Below are 14244 nucleotides of genomic sequence, written 5' to 3'. Positions count from 1 at the left end.
AGAACAAATTTGAAATTACACCCTTTTGAGTATTTTAGGTGCATTACCCCCGATGGGAAACTAGTCCATCACAGGTTACCCCGTCCCCCCCTTATGACTGGGTTATCCCCGCATTTCGTCGAAATTTCCTGACTATACCGCAGTACCCACGGGGGTGGAGAAAGGCACTGTGTGAGTCCAGTGTCTTGTCTGAGAACACAACACACTTCGTCACCAGGCCTCTCAACCCGGAGTCTAACGCATAAACACCTAAATGGCCGCGCCTAACCGCTTCTTTAAAAATCAAGGAGTACATGGTTGTACATACCTCCTGTTCACAGCGTCTGATTTTTGCCATCGTTTCTTCAAGAGCTTTGATGTTCTGCTTCATGTTTTCCCGTACGGCTCTCACCTGTAAAAAGTATAAACTTGCTTTTGCTTGCTCTGAAGACTAAAACTGGGTCATGTTCTCACCTTCCGCAATAATAAAAGCAGAGTCGAGTAATTGAAGGGAAATGATAACAGACTCGAAGGTGTCCACTGTAAGGAGAGTTCTCGAGAGCTCGAGTCTATCAGAAAAAAATGTTAAATTCGCACTCAGTCTCCCTTCTACCTTAGACAATTGCTTGTGTACAGCAATATGGTAAAGCATGATGACGCCATCCAACATTTCCACCAATGAAGGCTCGAGGTTACGATCTTCACAGGAGATGGATGATTCGTCCCCCTCACTGGGCTCCTCTTTGTTTGCTGACTTTTCGATGGCGTCTGAGAAACAAATGGCGCTCTCAAATAAAGAAAATCTAACCTGTTATCTTTCTTCGAACCACATCTATGCGTTTGGGTTTTCCTTGTTAATATCATTATTATAATTATCATAATCCTTAAAATTATCATGATTATCATAATTATGATAATTATATTAATTACCATAATCATCAAAACTATCATGATTATCCTCACTGGCATAATTACCATAATTATCATGATTATTATCATCACAATTATCATGATTATCATAATTATCATAAACTATCATAGTCATCATAATCATCATCATTTTATCATAAACGTTCCCGTGGAAACCCGTGAACAAGAGGGAATCTTCTCCAAATGCTTTGATATCTTTTTACACATTGCGAATTTTTTCTTCGTTCAAGACAATAAAATGGAACCGAATTTGCCTGAAAACGGAAACAATTGGTTTTCTAAGCCAATTGTCGAAGCAGGCCGAGCAAACTGTGTCCAATTCCTAAAATCAAGGCTCACTCCGAAAAGTGTGAGGTATAAAATAAATTTCAACGACCATTTGACTTACCGTGGTAGGCTTTCTTGAGATGAGACAAAACACCACCCACCCTAACAAGAGGAATACAACAGAAACCATATTGAGGCAATACATTAAAATAAACCAGTTATACGTTACAAAACAATTGAGCAATTTTCAATTGAGCGTTGAAATTAATCCGAGACTACAAAGGTTTTCCTTCACTTAGGTCTGTGATTGGTCCAGAAAACTCGCGTCAACCTCTGGACCAATCAGATGCAAAACTAAAGCCAATCATGACTTAGTCGCCCGCGTTTTCCCGCGTTTTCCCGCGTTTTCCCGCGCTTTGAGCTGTTTGGTTGATTTAACTACATTTTCCTTCGTTGCGTTTTTACTTCTACGAAATGAGCACTAAATACTTGAAAATATAGCGATAAAAAAAGTAAAAGATTAAAACTCCAATCTCTCATCGGCGTTGGATCCCACTCATTTACTTCAGCCGGAGACAAACTCGAATAATCTGTCTAATTCGGAAACGTTACCTTGGTAGGTCCCAGAAATGAACTCCGTCGTCATGGAAAACATGGTTTGGAACGTATGCATCTAAAAATTCATAAAAGTAAAGTACACTTAATGTGTATAGGAATAACATTGATATTAAAGAATTATATGGTTATCTACAATGTATAGCAAAACATTGCAGTTTGCCCAAATTGAAAATTTTGCCCTAATCTGTCTTTAGTTCGTCATTTACAATTCGTTTTGTGTACCTTTACTTTTTATAGGCGAATCCTTCTCTTGAGCCCACTGCTCCCAATGCCAGCGGACTGCTTGCACCAGTCGATGATAGAAACACGTGATAACTGGTCCCGCACATGCGCTGGACGGTTGAAGCTGTTTGAATCAGAAAAAAGCATCCCTTCAAATTACAAAACAAACCAAGCGTAAAATATTCACGAATGCATCAAAACCAGAAATATCTTAAGTTAATTGAACTAACCATAATGGTCATCATATTTTCCTGCAGGAATTTTCTAAACTTTTCGAGGAATAACAGCCTTGTAGGTTTGGAATCCTGGTAAAATATAACAACACGTCATACTCAGCGAATACTGCAACGGCGGTTCGATAGAATACGATACCTAATTCCTCTCATTTCTTTTCCGTCCATCCAAATATCTCTATAGTTGGTTTTAACAAGGTATTTGGTAGATAGTGACAGAAAAGGAAAGCTCACAGCTATAATAAACAAACTAACAGAAACATTTCTTATCCAAAAATAAGCCGAGGGTCCACTGAGTGTCTAAAGCGCCGCCTGAGTTGAACTTCAGTCATATGTCTTATTGTGACATACGACTCCTTGAGTCATAATCAACAGAATAATTGTTTTTTTTTTAAATAAGTACTCCAAGGAGAACTCAGATTCCTACCTTCAAACTCTCTTAGATTAATAAAGTGAACTATACGTTAAAACCTATAAAATCTCGGCATTTATCTGAAATATAACTTACATATCATAAGGTGTTTACCTGTGTCGGTCGATCATCGCCTTTTAACAAAATCTTGCAAATTTCTACCTGAATATTCTCGAGCACTAAGAAAGGGGGAACAAATCCCATTAATCTTAGAATGTGACTAGCATCTAATTTCTCCTTACATCATCACTACTAAATCAAACATTAAGGTTATGAGAGTACAGGAAAAGACCACCCACTCAAGAAGCTCTTGATTATTAAACAAATTCTCCTTGTCAGTACCATAGTAAATGTATAGACAACAGTACGGAGAATCTGCAAACTAGTGCTAGGGTGCAAAGGGTTATTAACGTTAACTGTGAAAGCTAACGGGATTTAAACTAAATGGTAGAGTCACAACGAGGTTGAACCATTAGTTTTACTCTGAGCCACATTAAAATACAATTCTTTCTCCTTATTTGTTGCTCACTGTCTCTCCTGTGCTTTATTCTCTAACGAGACTAACATTTTTAACCACTTTTCCCCTAAGTGTCAATAGTAATCAAGGATTATATTGGTTTACTTTTCTGCGCTCCGTGATTGGTCCAAAAAAAGGTCGCGCCATCCTCTTAACCAATCAGATTCAATACCAACACTAACTGCGACTTCGTCACGCGCGTTCAGTTTCCCGAGCTTTGAGCAGTCAGCTTACTTTTACTTTAATTTTCATTGGCTTATTGTGGTATTTCCCTTTCCTCTGATTGGCTACTTATACTCAATTCCTCGAAGTATCGACACCTAGGTTTCTTTAGCCCCTTTCCCCCTCCCTCTCCTCCCCTAATGTCACAAAGGGTGTCAGGGGATCAATGTCTAGTTACCTTGGACTTTGTTCTTGAGTTTATTGCAGGCAGTGGTATACTCAGTTTTTGACGCCTCACTCGGCTTCGATGACTCCTAGGAGGGAAGCATTTCATACTTTAGTTATTCAGTGGCACAAAATTTTCTCTTTGACGGACTAGCTTTACATTCATGAGAATTAAAGAAAAAAGATTATGCAAAAAAATATTCAGTGAGTTACTTTCCATACACCAACTTTGGAGGGGAATCTAACAGTACTACCCTGCTCTACGTGAGGTAATATTTCGTCAAGAAAAGTTTCACATAGAAGATCATCGTCGAGTATTGTGACTACACAACTAGAAATCTGAAGCGTCTTTTAACCAGTGAAGACAGTGGTCGCAGGGAGCGCTTTATCTAACAGCCTAGAATTTGTAATGAAGATCTGACTTAAAAATACACACTAAGAACTCACATCGTCGCTTTCCCACCACACCGATGGAAAGGAAGACTGAAGGACTTTGTCATCTGGAGGCTTGATATGCATAAAGTAACTAAACTTCTGAGGAAAGGTTCATACGGTCAAAGAAACACAACAGAATTTTGCGCTTAAATTCACAAATACCAACTGGCGCGCAAATGCCATGAACGCGTTGCTTCCGGCGGAGTATTTTCACTATAGCTGAAATGAAAATCTGACTAGATCCAAACAAAGGTAGTCTTTGAAGGGCAGTGTTATCATTTATCTCGGCCAAGATGATCATAATGTGTCGACTGCGGATTATAAGTGCGCTATCCTTACAACAACGCGAAAGGCGTCTTACATTCTGATGTTATTCGATTCTTTTCTGTAACCACTAAATGAATATGGTATAACAGATAAGGTTTTACAGTAATCAAATTAAGTTGTAGAGAGTGAAAAGTCACTATTCTATCTGTATACAGGACAATTATCACAGATGAATCTTGTCTTTGGACTAGCTCCACAATAATACCGCTCACTCAGTTGGTAGAGCACCGGACTGCATAATCGTAACGTCTGTGATCCGAGTCCTCGAAAGAGAGTCAGTCTTTCCTTTGCCATATGCTTGTGGCAATTTTCAACATCCTTTCAAATTTTTTCAATAGTAAAAAAGAGAAAATTTTTTAAAGGATATCTTTTACAAGCGATCCACAATCTTCGTGTTTTCTCGTGTTTGAGTATAGAAAGAACCAAGGTCAGGCAATGCACCTAAAAAGATAAGAGACCATGCAATGACATTGTCTAGTTTCCTTCATCATTTTAAGCTACCAGCTCATCCAATTGAAGCACTTTCTGCTTAAAACTACGCAAGTCATGATCAGAAATACCAAAATAATTCATAAACAAAACGCGGATTTTTGTAGCAATTGTGCAACAACTAGCCTATGTGTAGCCGCACCCTTCCCCCTAAAGGTGGACAGGACTTGCTTACAAAAATAGGACGATTTATGTCTCAGGCGAGCTCAGCCATAAGAAAAAGTCGCCATATTAGTTGCGCGAGCGAAGTATAGTGATTGAAACCACACGCCGTACGAAAGCGAACTCTGAATGACAACAAATCAGAGGAAATGATCGTATAACTGGCTTTACCTGTTGCCTAAAATCCATGGTAACCGGTTGGAACCAGTAATACTTGATCAGAGCATTTAGCAAGTGACTCAGAGAAGGCACCAATTCAAATTCCTTAAAACCAAACGAGACAAAACTTCAGGTTAGACCAGTTATCATGTAACTACATTTTGTTGACACCAGGCAACATTGAAGTGGGGGAGAGGGGGAGAGATAAATGGAAGTTTTTGCAAAAATTTAAAAAGAAGTAGAGCATGCCCAGACTCAACTTACCTCCATACAGACCCACATCATATCAAGAATCTTATGAACACCCGGTCGATGTTCCACAGGATTACATCCCACACAAGACTTAAGTAAGAACGGAAGGAGAACTTCTTCAACCACGTAGCCTCCAGTCTGGAAAATACCACAATAACGAAAATACACTCAGTACTGTAACTATCCCTGGTAGTTGATTAACCTTATTTAATTACCCCTTTGTAATCGTTTCCTTCGGTTTCACAGAAGTGAGCTGTGCATCACTTCACGGTTTCATTACGAACCAACATAACAAAAACTAAATCAGTCCTTGATTCATCACTTCACAGGTTTATTATGAACTAACATAAAAACCAGATCCCAGTTAGCCTGTTAGCTAAGTTAGTAGAGCACTGCACCGGTATCACAGAGGTCATGTGTTCAAATCCCATACAGGCCTGAATTTATCCAAGGTCTTATTTTGACTTCTGCTTAAAAAGTGTTCATTACTGTAAAGATCGCTTTCATAATTATTCATGTTTTAATCCGCAGTTCACATATAAGATTTTGATATAATCAAAGTAATTGAAACTGTGCATCGCTGTGCATGATATGGTGTTGTCAATCATCGAGGGAAAACACGAAAACACCCCTACAACTAAACGTTAGTTTGGCGACCAAATCTATAACTTCATACTTGCAACAAGTTAAGCTAAGGGATGTTGAAAGCTTAACTGAAAACTGCGCCTATGTCACTGGAAACAAATTGAGCCGCATGGCAAATGTCGCCTGAGCGTACAAGTTTCAACATTTACCAGTAGAGGTCCCAGTTTCTCGAAGACATACGCAGTAGTTAGCAGCGTCAAAGTATCTGAACGACCATGAAGAGCCGGCGGCAAACAAGGAACTCTGTCCGGCTGGAAACCAAACAAAAAAGAATTAAAACAAGGCCCAATCTTCTTTCTCCCATTCACTCTCTTTGTAATACACTTACAGCTGGTAAGAGTCTGTCCAAACATGAAACCATTTCTGTAGCTTTAGCCACATCAGAGATTGGCGGGTCCTGAAGAGGCTTATAACCTTCTATGGGAAATCTTTTCTACGTTAAGAGTTATCAACTCCAACTGTATCACAAACGTCAAGATTAAGCTCTTGATGCATAAATAGGAGGTGCAATTATCGAATGGCTCGCTTGCTGTACTCGGACTCTCAAAGACCCAGCTTACGAACAGGTCCTTATTATTACTGCTACATGACGCACATTTCTCTACCCGCGGGAAAATTTGGTACGAGTCGAGAAGAGGTTTGCGGGGGCTCTGGTAAAAATAATCAATGCCAGACCCCTTTCAGACCCCCACCGGCTCGTGTTGCTCAAGGCCTCGATACTTCCTCGCGGGCTAAGAAGCGCTCGTCCCGAGGCGAAGCTGAGGGCAAGCTCACGGGCCACAGCAAGCTGTCAGGGAAACCTCACTGAATGCCAGAGCTGTTGTGAAGGTAGAGGTAGAAAACCCTTACCCTAAGCGTCACATACCGAAAGGGTAGCATTATTCGGAGTCGATTTCTTAAAAATTTATGCCAGTCCGGGGGTCCAACCATAATTTTACGAAATTGTAACACATTCTCTCTGAAACTGGTTTTAACTTTTTTTTCCCTTTTTCTTGCTTCTTTTGTTTATTTGTTTTGTTTTGTTTTTCTCTGTTTATCAAAAGGATACTTAAATGGAGCTGACCCAAAATTCATGTGGCAGGACTCTCCGTATGATAAACTGGCGGCAGGGAAGTACGCCAGCCCTGGACCATATTGAACATTATCAAATGCCACACCCAAAAAGTGTCCATTCCTGAAAATTAAAAATTGGAAAAACAGAAGAAGGTAAGTCCATTTTTAATAAAAATAACAACCGTATAAGCTAAAAACAAATTTCAGTTCTTCAGTGAAGTAAATCTTGATCAGATTCCTCCATGGGAAAGAAAAACCCTCTAAAATGTGCATTGGTCCCAAATTGTGTGGCTTCATGGCACTTCATAACACCCATCTAGTATCTAAGAGGCACAGGTTCAAATCTTGTCAAAGCCAGCATTTTTCCAAGCTTCTTTTGTGGAATTGCCAAAATTTCATTTCACCTGGGAGGATTATTGCTTTACTTGATTGAAAAAAAATATATGTTGACAAATTGAACTGGGATCAATCTGGAACTACTATCACTCTGACAAAGGGCTATATGCTCGAAACATCAGCCTTTAAACTCTTTAAAGTGGCCAATTTACGTTTTCAACTCAGTTGATGACACTAAATTACAGTTATACTCTTCCACCAATGCAGCACCATAGTTTCTTCAGAAACCTATCCCCTTTATTCATATTATCACAATCGCCGATTTTAAACTTACCTACTATACGAGATTACACCTTGATCTAAATCAATAAAGCATCCCACCACATCACCTGCCATCCATTCCTAAAAAATATCAACAATTTTAACCCTTTCATTCCCAAGATATTATAAGTAATTCTCCTTACTGTCGGCCATACAACTCTGATCATGTTAGTTCAGAGAATTTGGTATTGGATCAACTACACCATAACAATCCCCTTAGTGATATTTTTCTTTATTCTCATCACTTGCCTGCCTCATATTGTATTGATATTGTAAGGAGAAATTCTCTCTTGGTCATTCATTGGCAGGAGTTAAATAGTTAACTACTAAAGATCACACCATAGCCATCAGATATTCAGTGAACATACAATAACAGCAAGGCCACAAAATATTTCAAAAGGATTTGAGTGTCTGACTGACTAAATTATTCCACAAAAAGACAAGTAAAATATGCAAACTTTACCTCCCCATATTTTGCTGTGGAGACATTCCATTTTCTGACACGGTGTCCATCATAAGCAAAGGAGTCATTTGTATCACCAACACCTTCCTGAATGCAAAAAGGGGACATGACATAACATTGTGATTCCAAATTGGTACTTTAGAACTACTGAGAATAATATTCAGAAACACTTTTAAAAGCAATCAATATCAAATTGACTTACAGCATAGGAAGAGACTCATTGGAAATTACATGTGCAACCATTTTTGTTTTCAATTTCCAAAAAATGCCTAACTTGCAGTCAAAAAAGTTCATACCTCATTGGTGAATTTGCATTGCAATGTTGCCCAACCTAACTGCATAATTCCTTTGGAGCCTAACAATATTTCATACATCCACTTGCCTTGAAGATAAAAAAGAAATCTATTATCAGGGGAAGGTAAGCTTATTTATTTATGTAAGGATGTTTTAACAAAAAGTCCTTTTATCTATTACTGAGCTGACAAACAGAGTGAAAACTTTTGCTAACATAAATGACACAATAACCCCCCTCCTAATAATAGCTTCGCACCTTCCCCTCCCTTGCACAAAATGTTATTCTTTATTGAGCAAGTCTTACAAACTATAGTTTGCATCTAATCTAAAAAGTGCATTTTAGTTTCCTTTTCAAACTTTGCAGGTAATTTCCACCTTAAAACAATTCATGCTTTTAACTCTAGTAGGTTAACCCTATAACTCCCAGGATCTGATTCTTAATTCTCCCTTCTAGCTGCTACAGATTTCCTTGTAAATAATCAACGAGAATTTGGTGTTAGATCTGATATATTTGAGTATTCTTATAACCTGTTTGCTGGATAGTGCATGGATATTGTAGGGAGAAGTTACTTGTTAATCACTTCTGAGAGTTAGCGGGTTGAGGTCCAGAGCAAGAGCTTTAGAGGAAATCTGACTGGCTCTTAGAGAGATGGAATAAGAAGTGATACTTTATATTAATTCAGATGCTGCTGTTCTGAATCATGCTTGGCATGCTGGCCTGTGTTCAACAAAGTCTCAAATCCCTTTCTCTTTCATCTGCTCAAACAATAAGGAGCTACAAATTTTTCAGTAAGAATTCTTGATTACTGATGATGATTTGGTTTTTTGATGCTCTCTTTGAGATTAAAGGAAAATAAATGAAACAAAGCCTAATCATTACCTTTGCAGACACACATATTTGCTCTCACACTACTGAAGTTGCTTCTGCTTTCAATCTGGCAAAAAAAAAACTATTTTTTTAACTACTGTTTGGATGAAACATAATTTCTTTTGGGATTCTAATTTCACATGATAAATAGTATGTTTAACATTGCACATTTGTTCCTTCAAGATTTATTGAAGATTCCAGAGTTGATTTAGTGTGATCAGTACCTCTATTCCATCATTTATTGTCATAGAGCCACAAAGACTAGCTCTATCAACTCCAACTGTCTCTGGTCCAATCCTGCCATCTGTTAAAGCTCTTTCTTCAGCATCCAGTTCTGAAGAAGGAATAACACAACTAAGCAACAACTAAGAATGCTAATTTAGAACAAAGAATGGTCAAATTTTTTTTAAGAACTGGTTAATAATTCTGGGAAAACTTAAATTTACCAAAGAGCTGCTGATAATGACTGATGTTTCAAAGTTATGTTGTGTTTCTAGAGTGTGTCAATGACTGACTTTTTTACTTCAGTCTGTGTTGAGACAGCATTCCAAAAATATTTATCAGTATTGCTGATTTACATACTAGTATGTAAACCCTAATATGACTAACATGTTATTTCTCCCTAGAGAATCTCTACTGAACCAAAAACTAAACAAAGGTCAAGAAGTAAAGAAATTCTTGTCATCTAAAGAAGCTCTCCGATGTCAAACAAATTCTCCTTGTCAGTATCAAAAGAAACACTTTGGGAACAGTATAGAGCAAAATGACGTAGAGATGTAAAGGGTTGATCATTTCACTGCCAAGATCTCATTCGAAATTCTCCTGACTGTCTACCATACAATTTTTATTATATTAGTTTGGAGAATTTGGTATTGGATCAATTAAAAATCCCACAATTGATACCTTCCTTAATTCTCATTACTTGTCTGCCTGATAATGTATCAATATTGTAAGGAGAAATTCTGTATTGGTCACTCATGGGAGTTAAAGGGTTAAGCAAGGGCTAACATTGTACCTCAGACACTCTTCTCCTCTTCCCTAGTTCAAAGTCCATATTTAACAGATGATTTCAGATCTGATCTTACATATATTTCTGGATACTTAACCAAATCTTGTCGAAGATTTTCTAAGAAAATCTTGTGCTGGGAGAGTTCCCTTATTATGAAAATAATCCCTGAATACCTGGTTTAGTTTCTTCATCATACTTTGCAAGGATTTCTTCGATATGATCCTGAAGTGTCCCATATTCCAACAATCGTCTGAAAGAAGAAAACATGGACATTTCACAAATCATGTCCTTCAAGAGCAAATGTAACAACAGCTGGCTCCTTATAACACAGGTTGCTCACAACTCAAGCCTCTTTTACTTTCCCCTGAGAGATCTAGGTCACATGTTAAGGTAGCTGTCTCTATAGCCAGGTAAAAATATCTTATTGAAAGCCCTACTGGGCACTGGTATGTTAGGCCAATCATGCCTGTGCAGGATTCCCTCTGTTGCAGTTTGCAACCAAAATTAATGGCTGGAGATATCTTGATCTCACACTGTTACTATACTATAATTTATAACTTAACACTGTTTAAAAGTTATGTGGGAAAAAATACTATTTTATACTTCAGTCAAGTGTCTACACAGAACATTGCAAAAAATTTGTTCTGTGATGGTCAGCAGCATCAGTTATGTGGCCTGATCATCTAGTTAAGGGTACTCCTGAATAAAAATGAATTGCCAATGACAGTACTTGACAGCTTGATAACCAAAGCAGAGGTCGTCATCAGAATCAAAGTCTAAATAATTATGCAGGTGAGTGTAATATTCGGATATTTCTGATCAAGTCAGTATATGTGTTGGTTGATGAAGAGGGGATATAACAGCCAGACTACCTATACGAAGGATACGTCAAAGCTAAGGCTCGGAGAATTACTCCAATATGCAATCGTAAGTTTCGTGCGTACGATCGTGCGATTTAATGAGTTAGTAAGCTAGCTAGCGTCTTGTGTACCAGATAATTAGACATGTACACAAGTTGGCCGGCCAGAATTGAGCAAGCATTCGCGAAGTTCAGTCGTTTTCTCTATTTTTATACTCTTGCCACATAAAACTATTGCAGCGTACTGAGCTGAAAATATTCCGGCGAAATACCTGGGAGTTGCGATGTCTTCATCTCTTTTCGACGGAAACACAGTTGACAAGAATTGATCAACATCCATAATAAGCGTTAAGATCTCCACAAAAATTCCAAGATTTTGACCCAGCAAACTCGGTGCTAAATAAATTAACCAAAATTAGTGTTTTTAAAGTCCGATTGTGGGTTGAAAACTAGAAGATCCGAGTCATTGAAAACACACAGTGAAAATATCAGAGTGGACCGCCATAACTATTGAAGACTGGGGTCTAGTAATTTCAAACTAGGTTGGGAAAGGAGTGGAGGGTCTGGAAAGGACTATCGGCTTATTCTTTATTCCTTTTCATGAATGTTATCACATCTGGAAAAATTAATGAGTTAAGTTTGAGGGTAAATTTGAATGAAGGGCAGGAATAATCAATTTGAGTTTTCAGAGTTTTTGAGTTAAGTGAGTTTGAGTTAGTTCATGGTAAATGACTGGAAAATTAGCCCAAATCCAAGGGAAATTGGAACTTGTTAAAGTTGGCGAGGGCTTCATGTCGACTGGATGTGGTAAGCAGGGTTCTACTGTAATTACAGTGTCACACAAAGGTAAGAGATATGAAACTGAACAATTCTCATTGGTTTTGTTTCACCAACCAGTTCCTTTGTACAACCTCTTTTTACCCACCAATCCCATGACCTAAGCAGGACTTCAAAAAGTTGTCTTTTGGTGACCTTCAATTTTAAAGTGGTTACCATAAAAGAGTTAGGTCACCTTCTTTTGCACCACCTCCCCCTGTCCCCCCCCCCCCCCAAAAAAAAAGCACATTTATGGGAGGATATTTCATGTTGCACTACATCATATATTTAATAAGCTGGACAACACAATTGCAACACTTTCATTTATTTTTTCAGAGATGTTTTTCTTTCCCTTGTTTTTTTTATTTTTTTTAAATCTGTTGGTTGCCAATTGACAACTTTTGTTGAAATTTTAGTCCCAAAATATGTTCACTTGCCATGGTTGCCAAAATGTTCACAGGTTGCAGCACTGTTCAGTGTCAATTTTCCATAATGTGTGCCAAATTTTCTTAGGATTTAAGCTGGGAGAATCTCAGTCTAAATTGATTATACTTTTCTTTCCTCCTATTACTTTACATATGAATTACTCCTCAGAATAAAAGGGTCATAGTATTTTTTCCCTTTGTAAATGCTCACTTGAAAAATAGATTCTCTGAAGCCAACAATATCTACTTTCAGTTACTTAACTCTTTAATTCCCCAGAAGTGACTGACATGTAACTTCTCCCTATAATATCCATACATTATCCTGCAAACAGGTAACGAGAATATTCAAATTTATCAAGTTGAAGTTGGTGTTTTAATCCAACACCAAATTCTTGTAACTGATTCACAAGGAAATGTGTTACAGTAAGAAGGGAGAATTAACAATCAGATCTTGGGAGTTAAAGGGCTAAGTTTTCAATCAGGTCTACTCTTGCTCCACACAAGGGGATTAAAATGTAATTTTTCTTCTTGAAATTGTGCATATTTTTTGGCCAGAATCCTTGTCACATCCTTGGGGTTTATGCATCTTATAATGCAATGAACTTTTCCATTGAGAGAATCTTTTCTGAAAAAGACAATTTGTATGTCTAATTCAATTACATTTTTGAAAAATTGCTGAACATCCCGCTTCCCAATTGACAGGGGCAAGCCCTCCACTGATATTCTCTGCCGGTTAGTTCTTGTCCAGGGAAGCACACTTCTACGTTTTAAAACTTCAAATCGCATGCCATTTATAACATGATCTTCCCTCTCCAGAAATTTATCCACCGTAGATTCTTTAGAGAAGTGAACACATGCCACAGTTAAAGAGCCCCCAACATTAGCACTGTCTAAAAAAACTTCCACGGATTCTACGTCTCCAAAGTTTTGAAAGTACTCTCTCAAACTATACACGGATACATTATCTTCTAAGGAACGAACAAAAAGATTTGTAGAACGCTGTAAAACTTGCTCAGCTTCTGAAAATGCCATCACCTTGGAGTCGATATCTTGTTCAGCAATCCTCTGCGTCGGCTCTTCAAGGGATCTCTTCACCTCAGAAATCGACGACAGTGCAACATAATATTTGTCTAACTCACCATCCGATTTACCCTCCTGAGCAAGAATGACATTTTTGACTTTCCCGAATTGAGAAAAATGGCTTTCGATCGCTTTTTTACTCGTTGTTTTCAAAATACTGGTCACAAGCACTACTAAATCTTTGTTTGTGTGCTTGGGAAGCTTCTTTTCGGTCCTTAGTGGGTTTACAGTTATGTTGTCTCCTGCAACGATTGGATGACTATTGGCGAGAACTTTCTTCGCACTTTCCTTTTCACAAAATGTCACGAAAGCAAATCCTCGGGGCAAACGAGAGAACTTCGTAAGCATCAAATCTACCTTCTCAATCTCGCCATACTTGGAAAAGTAATCAATTAAATCGGATTTCGTACTCTGTCGAAGATTTCCAACGTGGACTGTCCGGCCGAATTCGACCTCTTGAGGAACCAAAGTTTGTGGCTGTTCATCATCGCTAACTTTTGTAGACTTCTCTTTAATAGAGATGGATGGTAGAATTGCATTCAAACTCAAAACGGCATTAGATCGTAAAAAATACCGGAATGAAGAAGAGGAACTGAAGAGTGACACCCGCACTCGCATATTCGCCGCCATTTTAGCTTACATAACCTGGTGAGTGAGGGATCAAGGGATATGGTGGGTCCCAGTTC

At 38.2% G+C, this 14244-nt stretch overlaps 2 protein-coding genes across 2 annotated transcripts in view; both read right to left on the bottom strand.

The window, feature by feature from the left end:
* The window catches only part of LOC131783523 (E3 ubiquitin-protein ligase RNF123), a 29679-nt gene extending 17946 nt beyond the window's left edge, over positions 1-11733 (bottom strand). The window contains exons 1-22 of the mRNA XM_059100288.2: positions 11510-11733; positions 10552-10628; positions 9594-9703; positions 9382-9436; positions 8504-8589; positions 8208-8294; positions 7758-7825; positions 7083-7208; positions 6363-6462; positions 6184-6285; positions 5402-5527; positions 5150-5242; positions 4695-4768; positions 4013-4109; positions 3579-3654; positions 2776-2840; positions 2247-2321; positions 2017-2140; positions 1789-1849; positions 1298-1338; positions 593-747; positions 308-391 (exon numbers count right to left, since the gene is read on the bottom strand). Coding sequence (XP_058956271.2) covers positions 308-391; positions 593-747; positions 1298-1338; positions 1789-1849; positions 2017-2140; positions 2247-2321; positions 2776-2840; positions 3579-3654; positions 4013-4109; positions 4695-4768; positions 5150-5242; positions 5402-5527; positions 6184-6285; positions 6363-6462; positions 7083-7208; positions 7758-7825; positions 8208-8294; positions 8504-8589; positions 9382-9436; positions 9594-9703; positions 10552-10628; positions 11510-11577 — 1950 coding nt within the window. The 5' untranslated portion in view covers positions 11578-11733. The remainder of the gene's footprint in view (positions 1-307; positions 392-592; positions 748-1297; positions 1339-1788; positions 1850-2016; positions 2141-2246; positions 2322-2775; positions 2841-3578; positions 3655-4012; positions 4110-4694; positions 4769-5149; positions 5243-5401; positions 5528-6183; positions 6286-6362; positions 6463-7082; positions 7209-7757; positions 7826-8207; positions 8295-8503; positions 8590-9381; positions 9437-9593; positions 9704-10551; positions 10629-11509) is intronic.
* Positions 11734-12377: 644 nt separating this feature from the next.
* LOC131783749 (heterogeneous nuclear ribonucleoprotein Q-like) lies at positions 12378-14188 on the bottom strand. Its single transcript, XM_059100522.2, has one exon. It carries the CDS (start codon positions 14186-14188, stop codon positions 12953-12955), a length of 1236 nt encoding a protein of 411 aa, XP_058956505.2. The 3' UTR covers positions 12378-12952.
* Between the last annotated feature and the right edge of the window lie 56 nt (positions 14189-14244).

This window comes from Pocillopora verrucosa, chromosome 11 (genome assembly GCF_036669915.1).
Source record: "Pocillopora verrucosa isolate sample1 chromosome 11, ASM3666991v2, whole genome shotgun sequence".
NCBI classification, from domain to species: Eukaryota; Metazoa; Cnidaria; class Anthozoa; order Scleractinia; family Pocilloporidae; genus Pocillopora; species Pocillopora verrucosa.
The sequence above is the reverse complement of the archived record's forward strand: the minus strand, read 5'-3'. Positions and strand labels throughout refer to the sequence as shown.

What these genes read in the sequence shown, in the direction of transcription:
- LOC131783749 (XM_059100522.2), bottom strand. Translation starts at nt 14,188, where the DNA reads ATGGCGGCGAATATGCGAGTGCGGGTGTCACTCTTCAGTTCCTCTTCT.